Raw genomic sequence first — 18,442 nt, 5'->3', positions numbered from 1 at the left:
GGGTCGGAGCGCTGAGAGCGGGGATCGGAACGCTGAGAGCGGGGGTCGGAGCGCTGAGGGTGGGGGTCGGAGCGCTGAGAGCGGGGTTCCGGGCGCTGAGGGTGGGGGTCCGGGCGCTGAGGGCGGGGCGCGGCGCCACCTGGGCACCAGGCCCGCCCCGCCGTGCGGGCCCGGTCGCGTCCCGCCCCTGCCGTCCCCTCCCCTCGCCGCGCCGTCAGGTGCCGGGGCGGGCACTGCGCCTGTGCGGCGGCCGCGGGCACAGCCAGCCCAGCCGGCCCCGGCGGGACGCGGCGGCGGCACCGGCGGGGAAGATGGCGGAGCCGGGGGCTGCGCGCAGCCACCCGCGGGCCACAGGTAAGGGATGGGGCCGCGGCCCCGCGAGGTGCCGGGGGACGGCGGCTCCCCCGCCCGCATCCCGCGGCTTTCCCCGGCACCGTCCCGTCCCGTCCCTCGCCGCCCGGCGCTGCCCGAGCCCCGGGGAGGGTCAGGCGGGGGTCGCTCCCTGGCAGGTGCCGCCGGGTCCGGCCGCCATCTCGAGGGATGGGGCGGCCGCTGCCGGCGGGAGCCGCGGCGGTGCCGGCGCCGCGCGGCCGCTCCCGAGGGGACGCGGAGCGGGTCCCGCCCGCGGCTCCCGGCGAGCCCCGTCCTTGCCCTTTGTGGTGCGGGAGGTGTTTGCCATGAGGTGGCTTTTGTGCCGCCGCGATTTCCCCGGCCGCCGGCGCCGCTGCCGGGGCGGGCGGGCGGCAGCCCGGCTGTGCCCCGAAGTGCAGAGCGGGGAGGCTGCGATGTGTAAAGCTCGTTCTCGGCGGTGCCTGGGCCTGCCTGTGCCGGTGCTGCCCAGCCCGGGCAGCAAACTGGTTGAGCGGGTATCGGGCGTGAACACCGCATGCAGAGCCCTTATATAGGCACGGCTCCTGGTTAAGGTCCCTCCTGGCGGCTCAGTGAACATAACTTTTAATTTCCGAGGGTGAAAGGGTGCGTGAGATGTTGTGAAGGTTACTGTGCTGTGTGTGCGGAGCAGCACCTGGCGTGGGATCAGTTCACAGCACCATGAGATGTTGGGGCTCAGGCTGGTGGTCGTGACCTTGGCTCTTGGATTCGCCTGTAGGTGTTAGGGTGGGTCTGGCTGCTCCTTCTTCACATCGCCTCCCTGGGCTCACGTATGAAATGAGCGGTGATTAAGGTGTTATGCAGGTGCTCATTACACTTTTACCTTAATTATCTGCAATGGAACCTCTTGTTTGTGGATGGTAAACCATCCACATGGTGCATAAGAGGGAAGTAATTTCCCCGTTTGTCCTAAGCCACTGTAGTGATTAGAAGTAGCTTTACAATTGTTTGGGGGATAAAGAACGATTACTTTCCCAAATTTATGGAGTGGGAATCTCAGACTTTGACTTCTCTTAGGTAGTACAATGTGAAGAGCCAAAGAAGGAGTGGGAACACCTGTGTTTGCTGTTCCTCACCCTTCATATGCTCAGCAAATGTGCCTTTTGCTGTAACACTGTTGTTGTTGAGCAGTCAGGCGCTTCTAAGGCTTGAGTCTCCCATTTTTTAGTATTTCACATGGAGGACAGGAGGAATTTATATTTGTGAGGAATTTTTTTCACCTCTTTTCTAAAACATGAAAAATTCTCCCCAATATTCACTTGTACTCTTCCCAGGCATTTTTATTTTTGTGTGTGTGTTTTTTTAGTTTATACATTCTAACATCGAAGGCAAATGTTGCAAATAAACTTCACTCTTTATGTTGACCAGAACATAATCTATTTTTCACCCTGCATGAGACTGGGAATCCGTAAGAAAAGGTAGCATATACTGTAATTAAAGATGGTAGCAAGTGGTTTATGTGTTGCAGGGCATGAACAGGCACAGACAGATGTAATTACTTGTGGTCAAGCATTGGCATTTGAACACTAATGCCCAAGCAGAGTGGTCTTGGCAAAATTAGTTATTTAAATTGTCTGCTAGAAGGTAATACATGATATAGTGTAAAAAACTGTGTATGTGTGGTATGTGTTACAGACAGCAGTATGGATGGGATTTGGATCTCCTGCAGCAGAGAATGAAGCTCTTTTTTGTGAGACTTGCCAATTTTGTAACAAGCTCAACAGCTACTAATATGGATGTGGAAATGATGCTCTCTTAATTCATGTTTGTGTTTATGTCTTGGTCATAGGGATAGGAAGAACCTTACCTCTCTGTTCCAGAGTAAAATGCTGCTTCCCACAGTGTTTTCCCCCAAAGGGGTGCTGCCCCAACAACAGGCAGTGACTGTAGGACTGTTCCCCTTCCCAAATATTGTAGTTCTCTGACATCATCTGAGTTTTGGTCTGTAGGATCATCCAGTTCTGGGGGGATTGCTAGGATGGCAGTGCAAGCAGGGCACTTCAGACTGTCTGCCCAGACCAAGCTGTAACAAACAAGCATGCAATAAGGGAATTTTTTTGCATCTCTTGACTACTAGGGGAGAGAATATTGCTAAATTGTTTATAATTCCGCAAACAAGGAGCAAAATTCTGTGTCACAAGAAAATAGTATTTGCAGAGCTCAGGTATATCCCTTTACCAGAAATCAAAGGCATGAGGCAAACAATAGTCTGAGAAGACACTGTAGGAATCTTTTAGTCAGGGAGAGTGTTAGGTGACCAAAATGTAGGCATTATTGCTTCTGCTGTCTATAGTAAAGGCAATGTCTAAAGAGCATTTGAAGGACAAGTAGCTCAGTATTGAATCTCTCATCTTCCTTTTAGCTGCCCAGTGAGATTTGCTTAATGTATGTGCTAGAAGGTTAAATACTGGACACTTTGATTTTCAGAGTAAAATGTGATTGTTGGTTGTGTGGAGTTTTTTCCTTGTAGAAAACATGATCATGCGTAAAAGAATTTAAGAGAAAAAAATGATGTTTGTGCCATCTTAGACTGTATATTGCAAAACCAGTTTGTGTGAAAGGAATTAATGTGTGGATTCTTTTATAAATAATGTGTTGGATTGTCTTCTTGATCTCATTGCTTTTCCAAGTGATTTCTCATAGGCCAAAATGATTTAAACAATGTATACTTACGCTCTTCTTTTTGTACTGTACTGTTTTCTCTCATATATGGACACTCAAGGTTGTTTATCCCCAAGGTTAATTCATGTGCTGCTTTTCATGTGATGTTACCATTTGCAAGTATTTGCTTTAGTTCAGGGCAGTTTAGTACACTGAGTGCTCTCTGAGGTTACTGTTTTGGTATTTAAGTATTGTAACATTGGCTTTGTCCTTAAAAAAGAAAAAGTCAAACCACTTTCCAATAAAGTTCATTAACTGCAGTGAAGAAAAATGTCTTGCCTTTGAATTCCAGGACTGCAGAAGTAAAAGGAGGGTGTATCACTTGAAATGCACAGGTTAGAAAAGGGAAGTATCTGAATATTTAGTGTTTATAGGACAATGTTGTATGGTATCACATACCTCCATTTGCTTGGGCAGCTGTGTATCCATAGCAGTGGAAAGGCATCAGGAATGTTTATTTTAACATTAGGTAATTATTTCTAGATGTGCTAATTGAAGAAGCATGTACATATTTAATGTAAATGAAACTATATATCCTGTGTGATGATACTGCATGAAGATATATGTAGTAAGGCTTTTTTAAATCCCATGAATAAATAAAATGTAATTATAACTTTCTTGGTATCAGTCATTCATTGTATGTGGACCAAAACTGACATGGGAAATTCTTTAAAGATCTTATGTCCGTTATTCACTTACAAATGCTTTCTGAGGCTACAGAATAGAGCAAGGCTTTAAATTCTGTTCAATTCTGGACTACTCAGATGATTGGAAAAAAATATCTTATTTCCTTCTTGTGTGTTTCACCTTTTCAAGAAGGGCCCAGTGTCAGGATTATTGAGTAGCTTATTTGGCTTTTGTCTTAGTTATCTTGACCACTCCTCATGAAATCAGGTTTTTGCACCAGCTCTCTGATAGGGCATTGCAGCTTCTGGCCCTTTGTTTGTGACTGGCTCAAGCTGTTGAGCAGATCCCAGAAGCAGTAATCCTCAGTTTAAATTCTACATTAATTATATAATGCTTTTTTGCTTTTTTTAAAGATACTGTTTTATGAAATTTTTATAGGTAACTGGATTGTACAAGAGAGAGATGAAGCTAATCAGGAAGCTAATGCAGATTTTGGGAATGTTAGCTGCATCTGGTTACTTGTATTACACATTCAGATTTAACTTTCTTGTAGGCATCTACTGGTTGAGAGGGAAAATCTGGATTATATGCTTAAATAGTGGAAGGAGTAGTAATGCTCAGCCAAGGAGTAATCAAAAGCAAAGTTCAGTACTGTAACAGGGTTTATTTTAATCTGCTTGTTTTAGGTAATTTTATGTAATTTCTGAGTTATTTTGCTGTAATTGACTCGTGTTTGGTATTTTCATTTCAACTTGATACATTACTAGTGTATTTGCTGTGCCTGGAATTAGTGTGTGTAGGAACATGGTATGTATCAGTTTTTCCCAATATACTTATGTTCAAGCAACTTACCCAGTGAAAAAAGGGATTTGAAATCCTGGGTAGTCACATTACCCTGGACTGACTTTAGATAGGATATTTAGAAATACCTTTCACTGTGTCTTATCTCCACAGTGATTAATGATGATGGTGTGTCGCTGTGTAAAGATAAGAGATAAGTGGGTTTCACAAAGTGGGAGTCTATCTAACCATTAAAATGGGAAAAAACCCCTCAAGATTATTGTTGTGTTGTTTAAAAGACTGTAATGCATCTGACAGACTTTGTCATTCAAATAATACTCATTTGTGTCATGGAGCTGTCAAGATCCTAAAACCCTAGCACTCTCTGTGGGTCTGAATGTTATAAGAATCTTAATAAAGTACTTTTTGTTGTAGCTAAATTGTAATCCAAATATTCATATGGAATTACTTCTGGCTTAGAGTTGTCCTCTGTGTATGTATCTACGTAATGCATGTACATTTCAGGCTTTTTGCAGTTGTGATGAACTAATATATTCAAATGCTTGTTGGTCACATCCTTAGTTTTCTAATTTTCTTCTTTTAAATGCATTATCCACAGTAGTTGCACTTTCATGTAACTATTTAATATCTATGCCCTCTGTGATCTGAAGTTCTGTGAAGTATTGTGCTTCTTTTCATTTCATGTATTTTTTGTGTGCATGTCATCTTTGTTTGCCAAATTTCAGATCAAACTGTTTTGCCCTAAATTCTGGGATGTCAATTTCGCTTTTGCACTTGAATATCTGAAGGTTTTTGCTACTTCTTTCATGTGTTTGTGTCTGCTTTCCTTTGATGGAGGGGGAGCTGATTATTCTTGTAGCATTGAGGTGCTGCAGACAAGCGTCTGCTTTGCTGAGATTGATAAAGCAGTTCTGTGATCTTTGCATGAAATTCACTTACACAGCAGGTGTTTGTTTTTTTAACAGCTTTTCAGTGAGAAAAGCAGTGATGAATAGAAGAGGTATTCCTGATGTTGTGCAGGGCTTGCACAGTTGTGTTGGCATAGCTGTTTGCCTAGGCATGAGCTTGCTTTAAACTGTTTTTCTGTTTGCCAGAGTTTGTTTTTATACTGTTTTCATGTTACTTTTCTTGGCATAAAGTTGCCAGCAGCAAACTTCTGGAATTAATGTTTCACTTACATATATTCATTCCTTTACCATGTGTAAAATGCAACTTTTTGTATTCCAGTGTTACATGTATGTGCTTTTTGATTGGACCAGTTAGAAAAGCAATGTTGAAGTCAATTTCTTTTAATGATTTAACAGAAGAGATTGTTTCCTCTGCATCATATTATATATAACTTTCTGAGCTCCGTTACTCCTTGAAAGAGTAAATACACATTGGATGTGGTTTGATGTGATTTGATGTGGACATTCAAATCCTTTTTTCCTGGTTTGTGAAAAATCTGGAAACTCTCATTTTTTTCTGGGTTTGAGTACAGAAATCGATAAAATTTTCCAGGCTTTCTAAGTCAATTCCTTCAGTAGTAATTACATGTGTTGTTTTGAATTCCTGTGTGCTTGCATTTGCCTTCCAAGAGGACCAGTCGATGGAATATGTATTAACTTGTGATATGATTAGCATTTTAGTCTGGGATGTCTTCTGCATTGTTACTTCATGCTTTGTGCATGGTAATACGTCTGCTTGCAAAAAAAAGGAAAATGGAATTTATGCCCCATAACCTTACCACCATCACAGGTGTGTTGTGCATTCAACCAGTTTAGAAGAAGTTGTATAAAGCTTCATAAATCTAGTTTTCTTTGCTGAATAGTTTCTCTTAGATCCTTCTTTTTCCTAGTAGTGATTTCAATAAATAAAATGAGTGAGAATGTATCACTTCTACCTGAGATTTTGATAGGATGGGAATGGGTGTGTTAAATAAAAGTACATGGTACCATATATATCAATTTGTGGATGTAAACTGTAGAGGTATCACGAAAAATCTTCAAGAAAATAGTAACACTACTACAGTTAGTGCAGTTTGTCTGTTTTGATGCCAGATGCTGAAGGATGCATTGTGGTTTTGTTTCATTTAGGAAGATCTTCAAATACGCCTTGCCCAGTTCAATGCATGTGAATTATCAAATTACTTGTCTTGTGCCAAGCAGAAGCCATCAAGGCTCTGCTTTATTTCAGAAAGATGCTCATTCAAATATTCATAGCTTGAAATTAATTTTGCTCATGGGTGTGGAATACTGAAATTCTTCACGTGGGTAGGATCAAAAGAGAAAGATACAAACTTTCCAAAGGTGCTGTGGCATGCCTGGGTTTGTAACCACAGCAGGAGTGCTGAAGGGATTCAGGCAGAGCCCTGCTGCCTTCTTACTTAAGCAATAGATCAAGTGAGAGCTGGAAGAATACTCCAGTTTGAATAAACTAGCCGTGATTGTTGAGTTGGAATAAACTTTCAGTATCTGATTACATTTGGAGTAAAATAAACTTAATTTTGAAAAAACTCCAGTCATGTGAAACAAATATTTTCTTATATTCCTAAGTTTGCTGCATGACACATCATTCAAGAGAGGCCTTTCCTTTTGTCTCGGGAAAGAAAATAGGACAATATTGTTGTGTTTGTCCACATATCATTGATGTGATTTTTACATATTTTAAGGGATTTAGTTTCCCTTTGCTTGGGAGAGTGGTATCAACAAATGGGGAGAGCTTTCCTTTCCCTGTTGCTGGTGACTTACCTGCATCTTGTCAGTTTTTGTTCCCTTATTTGTGTTGAATGTGGCATCTATGTGTGTGTGCAGACCCACTTTGTGTCAGGGGAAAGAGACCTCAGGGAGAGAACTGGGATGTGCTGTTGGGCCTCTTAAAATGTTGGTAAAGAGTGAGCAAATTATGGCTTCCAAAATAAATGGTGGGTGAGCTAATTCTCCTTTCCCTGTCCTGAAGGGAAGGGAGAGAGTGGGGCTTTACTTTCATGCTAGTTTCTTGATTTTTGATACCATGCATCAGCCACAGGGCATATTTTTCCCATATGCATAATGATCTATTAATAGATGTAAGTATTTCCATTATGTTTCCTGGGTTTAGTGGTGCTAAGTGCTGTGGTTACAAGTAAACATGGCACTTTTCAATAGTCAGAGGAAGTGGTTTTAATGGTGCACTGAAACAAGAGTGTGACCTTCCATTGGCACAAATGAGTTTTTGATGAGGTTCTGGATGTGGATGCTGAGTTGCAGGGTTATGGGCCAGGATGTGTTTTATGGCTTGTTGAGGCCAGGTTATGGCACTGAATCAAAATGTTTGAGTGCTCATAGAGAAGAAATTGTTTAGAGAAAGTATTATGAAGAAAGGTTGCTTTTTTATGGCATTATCAAGTTACAGAACTGAAAGAATATTTGAAACAGAAATAACTGCACAGATTGAGGCATTTACAGATAATGGAAATAGCTTGGTTTTCATAATAATTTTTATTTTCTGTGGGCAGTTTAGCATCTCTTTTGTGCCTTGCAGTATGTTTTTCCTGCTTTGGGTTAGGGTTTTTTTTTGCCTCTAAGGTTTTTGTAATCTCTGTTCTTATAACAGAGTTATTGCCTTTATCCAGTCTTCATTTAAGTCTCATGCAGACAAAGGATGTCATAAAAAGAGTAAGTAGCCTTTCTTTGAATTTTAGTATATTTAATCTGTGATGAAGTTGTCCAAATCATGTGTGAATGGAACTGAAAGTCTTTACACAGTAGAAGCACATCCACTTTCAGATCCAATTTTTGTCATGATTGGTCTGTTTGAAGTACTGGAGATGGACTGAATACTCTAAGGGAAGTCTTCATGCAATCTCCTTGTAGTGAGTGCTCCCTAAAGCATAGTGACAAGCTTACAGGCCGTGTAGCAACTGAAAAGGTGTTTAAAATAGCAGGGTCACACTCCTGTTAATAAAACCCCTGCACTGCACAGAGTTCTGCTGCCTACTTGCTGATAATGGTGCATCTGTGCTATTGATAAAATGATACCCTGCTAGGATAACTCTTAAGATTTTAGAAGTTGGCTCTTTTTTTCTCTCTCTAATGGTGTTTTCTCCCTTCCCTATTGTCATCCACTCTCTCCTGCCTGCAAGGTCGTAAGGGTGACCACCTTAGTGAGAGAAACAGTGTGTCTCTCACTGCTGTCCTCCCTGGTGCCAAGAAAAAAGCATTAAGGGTGGCGTGTAAGATCACAGCAAGCATCCAGAATGCTTCCTAGAGTCCCTCAAATTATGGTTACAGGACTTAGATGTGTATCCAGAAGACTTGGCTATATCTTCTGTGTGTATTTATTCCTATGCTCTAGTCTGCTTCTTGCTCCAATTTCATAATTACAGTCAATATAGTAATTCTTGCTCTTGGTGTCCCAGCAGAGCTCACTCTCCATTCAGCCTAGGGAGTGGAGGGAGAGAAAAATGTGTTGGGGGCCTCCACCAGGAACTGACCCCTGACCAGCCCACCTGCCTCCTGCAGTGGGACCTCAGAGGGCTGAAGTAGCTCTGAAATTTTTCTTGTGGCAGCTTGTTCAGGGGAGGCAAAGAGACCATGAATAGGAGAAAGGTGGAAAGGAAAAGAAAATATATTCCATGCTATTTAACCTCTGCTTCAGGCATTGCTGTTCAGAAACAGAGAATCACCATATCAAAGAGCTCTTTGAAAATCAAAGGTAACAAAAACAAATAGGTTGAGGAATGTTTTCCTAGTCTTCACAGCAGCTCTTTGTTAACTGTTGAAGTGTGATATACTTCCTTAAGTTACAGACCTGGAGAAGTAGAGGGGCAAAGGTCTTCAAGATGATAATAACTGGTTTGCACTAAAATGAATCCAGATATCTCCTGCTGATGCACACACCTTGAGAAATTCTGGTCAAAACTTCCATGGTATAAAGTAGTATTTAGAAGATGTAATTTTCCTATTCTGACCTTCATCCCCAATGGCAGAGAACTGTTGGATCTGATTCTGAGGAGCAATGTTTCAAGCTGATTTCTTCATAAATTTGTACAACTGAAAAGCTCCAAGAAAGAAAATTCTTAAAGGATTATGGAAAACTGCTCAGCAGGTAAAAACTAGCTTTAATTCCAGCATTTTATATTTGGAAACATTCAGCCACCCCCATATGTTTCCAGCTGTGTAATCTAGTCCATTACTTTGTACCTTGACAGAATAAACCAAATCTGTTCTTCTTGGTTTTTTTATTCAGTAAAAAAATGTAGTTTCACTGTTGTCTGATAGATGCCAAGGGCTATTATTGGGGAACAGTGAAATAAATAAATATACATATGTATGTGTAGGTAGCTGGAGTGACATTATTTGAGTATATAGTTTGGGATGTTTAGGAATTTCCTATATCAAAGTTTACACAAACTGGTAAGAACTGATGGTGTCAGGTTTGTAGAGGAAAAGCTTTTCAGTGTGCATAATCTAGCTCTGCTTTGATGGTGGTACAGGATTTGGCATCTGATTCTGGATTTAATGAAGCATGTTACAAGAAAGTAATATGCCCCTGAGTCTTCAAGTGTTTCATCAGGAACAATCTCTTCATCTTCTGCTGCTAGCCAACTATCTCCTTTTGATTCAGACATGTTTGGTGCATCAATAAAAAAGTACTAAATGCAAAGACAAAAATATTTCTTGCTTGCCAGTTAGATGGTCCTCTTTCCTATGCACAGATGCAATACCAAAATGTTTGCTTGCTTGTTGGGAGAAGTTAATTTCAAATCTCATTTGTGTTCTCAGGTAAGAAGTTTTGATGTTGATCTACTGAAAAAAGTGGGGTTTTTTTGTTAGTTTTATTTTGTTTCCTCACTGAGGGAGAGAAGGTGGGTATAGTTTGCTGCTTGTGATGATATACCTGTAATTTTCTTTGTCCCATTTCTGTTAGACAAGCTGAATCCATTGTTCCTTCCACTGTCAGCTGAGGTTTAGAGAGCAGACTAATTGTGTGTGTGTGTAGACCTGTTCTTCCTTTTTCCTGACTTTCTTCTTACATGCACAGGACAGGATGTGGCTTTTGCTGCATCTCCAACTCCTCTTGCCCCCTTCCATAATATTTACAGGTTTCTATTTTTTCAGCCAACTCAACCTACTCATCCCTCTCCTCTTTTCCTTTGCTATGAGTAGGCAGTTTTTTCGAGCCCTGACTGTATCTTTTGATTTGTATCTACATGTGAAACAAAATCCTACAGAGGAGTGTGGGATTCCTGTGTAAGTGCTGACTTTTAGCCTGAGTGTTTGGTGATATGGGGCTCCACGTTCAGCAGAGCTACTTTCTGTTGCCACTATCAAACAAAAGCCTTTCCTTGTACAGGTGTGTCCTGAACTTTGCTCTGCCCACAATTAGTCTGTGTCTAATTAGCCCTGGCAAGGAGCTGCACAGTCAGCTGCCTTTGAGAATCCTATGATGAATGTATCTTTCCAGTGAGGCAAAGTTGTGGACAGATAACCTCTTCTTATTAGACCAACCAATTACAGTCCAAACAAGCAAGATTCCTTCCCCATCGGGCTGAAGAAGGAGCAGCTTGGTTCCTGATACGTGGGAGTGGAGAGGAGAAAAGAATAGAACAAGTGGATGCTTAAACACTGAGGTTCTTGAGGCAGCAGCTGGTTCCTGCTCTTACAGGAACACGCAGGATATTGTGGCCCAGCCTTTAATACTGGGACACAGCACCTGTGATCTTTTACTCTGCTGTAGCTGTGCTGCTGGGTGGCAACCACTGCTCAGGTAGTTCTGGTCAGCTCAGTTCAGATTCTACAGAAGTACTAGACAAGAGGGTGGGAATAAAGTTCAGATGTCTAATTTACTGTGAGTAGTATTCTAGTGTGGTTCCTGGCTTTGCAGGGTGAATATTTGCTATTATGTTTCAAGAACTGATTAGGAGAGGTTGAGACACGGCTCTTGAGGTTTAGAACAAAGTGTAGAACCCATTGATGGCTTTTGATTTTTCTGTGCTTATATCCCAAACTGTTTTCACCTAATGAAGCATCCCTGGTGAGTTATTTTATTAACTGGAGTTGTAATGGTGGAATTCCAGAGTAGCAAAGGGAAACAAAACTGGTGCAAAAAAAAAAAAAAAGCCCCCAAAAATCTTTTTGATATATCTTTCATGTTTTGGATGTATACTCTGTGATTTTTAAAAGTAACTAAACCAAGTGAGAATTGATGATGTGTATCCTCATTGTATGCATTTTCAGATTCCTTGTAAATGCTGGAGATAGCAATCTTTTGAAAGCACTCTTTCTAAGTCTAGTAAATGCATTTAAGTAGGTAGGCAAGGCTCTTTTTTCATCTACTGCTGTTAATTTATTCCTAGGTTTTTCACCTAGATTTGCACTGTATAGTAAAGATAAATGGCACTACTGGTTAGCTGGCATGAAAAAACATGATGTAGTCTCCACTTTCCTTGTTTCAGACCTTCCTTTGCCAAGGAAAAAGTCAGATGAAGGCTTGCTGGAAGAAGTAAAAATGTCAGCCATAACACTTAACAAGCTTGGATTTTTTTCTTCTTGATATGGTGGGATTTATGGCAGCAGGCTGTGGGCACATCTGGAGCTAAACAAGCAGGCAGGAACATTGCTGTGACTCTGTTTGCAGGAACTCTGCTGTTATAGGCTTCTGCCATTTCTCTAGTGGAAGGGAATTTAACTGTGTCAAGTGTATTGTATCACTAAAGCAGTGGCAGCTTTGCTGTTTTTGTCTAAGATTTTTCTGGTGGATGCCAGAGTTTAGGAGAGAGTAAGAGATCCTGCTGCCACCTACAGCATCAGCAAATACCTGATCTGTTCTGAGCACATATGTGCTGTCTTTCAGTGTTTCACTTTTTAAGTTACTAAGATAGTTAGGGATATGCAGTAGTTTTCTGGAAAAACACCTTTTCTTTTACTTTAGTTGAGCTGTGGTTCTCACTGGGAGCCATAACTGGAACCCACTGTCAGAACCTTACATGCCCAAGAGCAGATTTTTTCCAGCAAATTTATGGGGAAGGGACTTTATGAGGCCAAGTACAACTGCTTAGTTTGAGATTTAAGAGCATTCAAAGTAATTAAAAAAATGTTCATGTTATTTAGCATTGTTTTATTTGACTTGACAAAGTTCAGTGTAATATAAATAAAGGAGGGGGAATAAGGTCATGTTTTGAGTGTTATGTAAAATATAATTAAGTTTTTTTGCCTTTGAAAATAGTATATACTTTAAACTCCTATACAGATTGCCTGCTAAGTACAGAGAGCTATCTGCTCTTAACACTTTGCTTAAAGTATGAGGGTGTTTGCTTTTTAAAATGGCTGGCAGAACAAACTGCAGACAGGAGGAGTGAGGGGTTTTTTGTGTACAGCACAGCTGTGTAGGAGATGGAAAGATTTTGGAACAGAAAACTACTGAGAAAGGTGGAGATTTCCCTTACTATTTTCATGTCTCATATTTTAAAATATAGCAAGATGAAAGGTGTTGTAGTTTCATTTGACTGACAGAATGAGAATAGTAGTCAAATAGTATCAGGAGAGGAGGTTTTTAAACTGTGTCCTCATACATGTGTGTGGAGGCAGGGGCTGGACTGCAGAGCAGTATGTGTTGGCAGGGATAGTATGAACAGCCCACTTTATTTTAGGAAGAGTTGGAAGGAGTAGGTATGAAACTGCTTTTTTTGTGAAGGAACATAAAGCTGAAGGTAGCTGAATGCTTAGAGAAGGTGATAAGGAAAGAAGCTAACCTCAACAAAGGTGAATCTTGTACTTGATTTCAGGAAGGTGAGGAGATGTGAGGTCTTCACAGTTCAAAGCTGAGACACTGAGCATCCACATGTCTTGTGGATGGACCTTGTGTTGGTGTATAGGCAGCTGCAAGACAGCATGAGGTTAGCCTCAACTAATTACAGAGATGAAAAACCTTCAGTTTCAAAAACCTGCATTTGAAAGTCATAATGCAAATGTTAGTAATCTGATTTTATGCCTTTGTTAACACTACTGTAGCCTAAGTCTTAAAGCATGACTGACATGAACCATAATTGAGATAACATGCTCAGGATTGACAGCTCTGATGCCAGTAGTAAGGAAAGAATCCAGAATTTTTCTGCAGAAGCTTCTAGGTTCTTCTGAAAACAAACATGGTCTCTGTGTCAGGTATACTTGGGTAAGTTCTGGCAGGTTATCCAGTGATTTTTCTGTGCAGCTGCCAGTTCTCTGAAGAACATTGTCAATGAGGGGGAAATGGTAGGAAGCTCACACTGTTGTCTTGTGTGGGAACAAGAGAAAAAAAACGCAGAAAAGTGTATTATTTGGTGCTACTTAAGTGTAGTAAGGTCCTTTGGTAGCTGATTCTACCAAGACATGGCTGTGGTTATGTATATGTTATCAATAGTGAGTGATTGTTTTCCTTAATCCTTTTTATGATTCATTGATTTTTTTTTTCTCCAGTCTTGAGTATCTACTGTAAAATATCTTTATTAGTTGAAGTCACTAACTCATGATGTTTCCCTTTCTACTTAGCTTACTTATTGAGGTTTGAGTTTTGCAAGGAAGATATGTTTACTAATCAGTATCTGTGACTTGGTCTTCTACAAGGGTATAGAGTTCTTCAATCACTTGCATTTTAGAAAGACAAATAAAGGTTTTAGAGAGGGAGAGAAGATGAGACATTGGAAAGTCATTGGGTATGTTGTTTTGTTTTTATAGATGCTGACTTAAAACAGGAATGAAGCCCATAATTTTAGTGTTGAAGCTCTGAAAAACTATGCAGAATAAATAATAAGTTAAAATTGAGCAAGCCTATGCTTACTAATGACATACATTAATTAAACAATAAACAGGGTACATATACATTCTTATTCTGTGAAATGTCATTATTAGAGAATAACTCATCAATTTTCATTGTAGTCCTGTTATATATTTATTTATAAATGTAAAAATGTAAGGGGTTTGCGTATTGATTTTTCTCTTTCCTTTAGTCAAATTTCTGCTTTTATGAAAGGTTCCTTTAAAAGGAGCATCCTGCTTCTGTTAGATGATCCTGGAAAAGAAAATCAATGTATGAGGTTGCAAAGCATCTACTATATGCATTGATTTAGTAATCTTTAATCCTGCATGTAAACAGAGAGAAAAATGCTGCTCAGTTGGGCTATTTTTTGTACTGTTTGTTATTTTTCATCTTCTGGTAACAGATTTAACTCCTGCAGTTTTTATTTGTGTGTGTGTGTGTATATATATACACACACACACACACATAAGAGTTCTGAGGTGTCCTATATTTATTTGTACTTGAAATTCTTCTACACAGAGTTACAGGAAAGAAAATGGTGTGCATCTCTTTGGTTCAGTGGGATTTATTGTCATGATGGGAAAAAGAATAATGGGATTAAGATTAAATAAAGGTTGAGAATTTTGGCATTACTGCACTGCTGTTGTTTCTTGTGACCTTTTGCAAGCATCGCTCTTGCTGTGATTTCATTAAACTACAAAAACTGAGCTCTCTTTGGGTTTGTTTCTTATCTCTGAGGTTAACAGGGCATGAGCACTGTCTATTTCATGCTGCTCTGAGCATTCATCTTGAGCAAGTGCTGGACCTGAAAGTGTGTATTGGAAAGCTGGTACTATTACTGTGCTAATGAAACTGCAAAACAGTACCTGCTAATGAACATTTACACAGGCTTGTCACAGGTGAAGAAGATATTGTCAAGTGCAGATTTGTCAGTGTTACATCAGGAACTGGGTTCACTATTTTAGGCATTCTGCTTAAATGTTTCAGTTCTGATGAAATCAGTTTTGAGGTTGTTTTATATCTTTAGCAGTTCAAGGAGATAATTAAGAAGTTAAATACCAAGTATTTAAATTCCTTTGCTAAGATGCTTTAGCCGGTTTCTTCCATTCTTCTCAGTCCTGCTGTTCTGTCCTTTCATTCCCTTGAGGTCTGTTCCTCTGACAGTGTAGAAGTGCTGCCTTCATTCAGGAACCCAAAGTCTGATGGTGCTGTGTAGAGTAATGTGTAATGGAATTGAAAAATGAGCTTTAGATAGCCTAATTGTTAGAAACCCCGATTTTAGAGCTCTTTGATCCTTAGCTGACAACTCATCATGAAATGTTCCTTCCCTGAAGGGATCTGTGTTCAGCTGCTTAATGTTCATCATTAATAAAAATGTAGAGTTTTGAGATTCCACTCCTCCCCAAAAAAAGTTTTTATTTAAACTTCCTCCTTTGCTGTTACATGTGCAGTGCCATTTTTCAGCTGTTAATAAACAGGCAAATGAAGATAGTTGGTATTTTGAAAATACGTGTAGAAAATCCTGCCATTCCCTGTACGTGTCCTAATACCTCACTGGCGGGAGAGTGCACAAATTGCATTACTGTGCATAATTAGGTTCTCTGCAGGAATTCATCTGACATCTGTCTACCCTGGTTGTCTTGAGCTCCCTTTGAGTAGAGTGGAATCGGCACTTCTAAATTCCTCCCTCAGGAGGAGGTGACAGGTCTGTGAAGTCCCCCAGTTCTCTGTAAAGTGAGTGAGAGGGAAGCTGAGAGCTGCTGGGGCTCAGAGGTGAGCATCTGATTACTTAGGCAGCTGAAGTTAGGCTGAATCTCACCCTTCCTGGTATACTGGAGGTGCTGTACGTGTCCTAATGTACTGCTCTGTAAATGAGGAGAGAGTTTGTGCCATGCACTTCATGATATGCTGATGGCTGTAGCAGCTGCTTTACTCTCTGAGCACTGCTCAGGCTTTGAGGATGCTCAAGAGGCTGGCTATGGCCCCTCTGTGCACTGGTGGAGCTGCTGCTTGCGAGCCCGGAGGCACGAAGGTGGGTGCTGTTTACAAGTCAGGTTTACCGTTTTTGTAGCAAAGGTTAAGTGCCAGTCTGCTGTGACATTTTCCCCTCTGTAGCAGTGTGTTGCTACTGGCTGGCAATTCATGGAGCCATGGCTCAGCCAGGGCCTTTCTCAGAAACCCTCTGTTGACTCACAATGATGTAGTCAGTGGGACTTTTCTGTGGCAGCAGTTTGTTCCAAGCTGCTGTTTTACTCAGTACACCTATGGCCTTCCCTGGTGTGTGATTTGAAATGCCCCATCTAGGCAAGGGAAAGCTGCTTGTGATCTGTGTGACTTGTATGATGGGCAGAATATTGCCAGGAGGCTGTTGGTTGTTGATAATCATTCAAATCAGTTATTACTTGATCTCTTCTTCATTTAAGAAGGCAGGCAAATTTCATAGGATGTTCTCTTTCAATTATGTTTTCAATATGTTGATGTGTCATGAAGATATGTCATGCTCTTGCTTCTCTGGCTCTGAAAGCTTATTTTAACACCTAAAAAATTACTGTTCTGTATATACTGTATATTGCTATAACCTTTGACCATTGAGGTTACAATAGGTGCCACTTAAGCAAACACTGTGGTGTTTTAGTTTTTTGCAATATTATAACTAAATAGAAATGTGGGATAGAGGTTATGAGAATTGCCAGTCCTTGTTTTAGAAAAGTCTGTGTGTAAGGTAAACCCATATATACTTGGATTCCTGTGAAGTCTGTCATTCAGCAAAGCATTTGGGATGAGGTTTGAAAGTATTTTTAAAAACTCAAAAAATCCTCAAGCTTCAGGCTTTTGATTTCAGTTTTGTTTTGATTATACAAATTGTTTATCCATGTAGGGTATTTTTATTGCTAAATTGAGGGTTGTCATGAAGACTTAGACTTAACATACTGTATTAATTCTGTTTATTGGACCTTGATATTGGGTACATGTTTTGCTTATTATGTGCTTCGTGGTGAATGTAAGATTACTTTCCAAATAGAACTAGAAGGCCACAGAATTAGCAGGCTCTGTAACCCCCTGCTTTGGAGATGAAGCCATTACTGATGCTCCAAAACTCTGAGTAAATGAAACTTCTCTTTTGCATCATTTGCTAAATACAGGTATTTAATCTTTGACCACTTTTCCTGCCAGAGCTGCCTTATGTAATTTTTAATGCCTTATTACTATTATAACTATAATCACTGGGGGACAGGGACTGCCTTTTATCTTGTGCTTCTACTGCATAGTGTAATTCTTAGCCAAATATTAAAGACTTTGTGCATTTTTTTTCCTACAATAGAAAATAATTTTTTTCCTCCTAAAGGAAAAACAAAATCTATCAAAATAGTATTTTGTTTGAATCCTTAAAACATGGTTAAACAGCAGAGTAAAGAAGCATATTGAAAATAAAGGAACAATATATCCAAATGGGACCATGGAAGAGAGCATAATCTCTGGAAAGTTTAAAATAAATTAAAATTGCAAAGCAAATATTTTTGAAGAGCAAACTGGCAAAGACATAAAAAAGAGTGAACATCACCCTTCATACAAACCCTGCCAGACTTTGTGGTAGGTTGCTAAATGGTCCATGTGTGGAAGGAACAGTTGAGAAACACAAGGCTGTGTCACTGAAGCTTAGTTACTTGCTTTAGTGTTGTGTGGAGGAGCTTAAGGGTGTTTCTTGTCCAAGTCGTTCTTAAATTGGAATATACCTCGATCTGTTGTTTAAATTATACTTGATGCTAGAGGAAATTAGCCTTAATAAAAAAGTTGTAACACTCTAAGTGAAGAATGAAAAATGGAAATTTTCAAGCATAAAACTGAGTAGGCAAAACATGATACACAGGGAAGAGCCTGTGAGCTTTCTGTAAGGGAATATATTTTGTATCGGTGGACTTCTCACAAGAGGTCATCTAATAGGCAAGGTGGAGTGATCCATAAGGAGGAGAAGGAGTTTGGCTTTTCTAAAAGATGCTTGTAGAAACTTTAATCAAAGACACTAAATATCTTGAAAGCTCTTTAGTGTCTGGTGATTTCATGATTGATGTGAAACAAATGTGTGAATATTGTGATGGGTTTTCTGTTGATACCATATTAAGAGTAGTCACTAAAGTTTGTTAGAAAAATGAGTACCAAGTGACTGAGCAGTAAATGGCAGATAAATTTCAGTGTCCAGATAGATGTC

At 40.3% G+C, this 18,442-nt stretch overlaps 1 protein-coding gene across 3 annotated transcripts in view; it reads left to right on the top strand.

Moving 5' to 3' along the window:
- The first annotated feature begins 218 nt into the window (after positions 1-218).
- The window catches only part of MAP7D2 (MAP7 domain containing 2), a 79,877-nt gene continuing 61,653 nt past the window's right edge, over positions 219-18,442 (top strand). For all 3 annotated transcript variants that reach the window (XM_079308270.1, XM_079308269.1, XM_079308268.1), the window contains exon 1: positions 219-354. In XM_079308270.1, coding sequence (XP_079164396.1) covers positions 312-354 — 43 coding nt within the window. In that variant the 5' untranslated portion in view covers positions 219-311. The remainder of the gene's footprint in view (positions 355-18,442) is intronic.

The sequence above is a fragment of the Erithacus rubecula genome, assembly GCF_903797595.1.
Source record: "Erithacus rubecula genome assembly, chromosome: 1".
Taxonomy (NCBI): domain Eukaryota; kingdom Metazoa; phylum Chordata; class Aves; order Passeriformes; family Muscicapidae; genus Erithacus; species Erithacus rubecula.
Note: the sequence above shows the minus strand (reverse complement) of the source record. Positions and strands in the feature narration are given on the sequence as shown.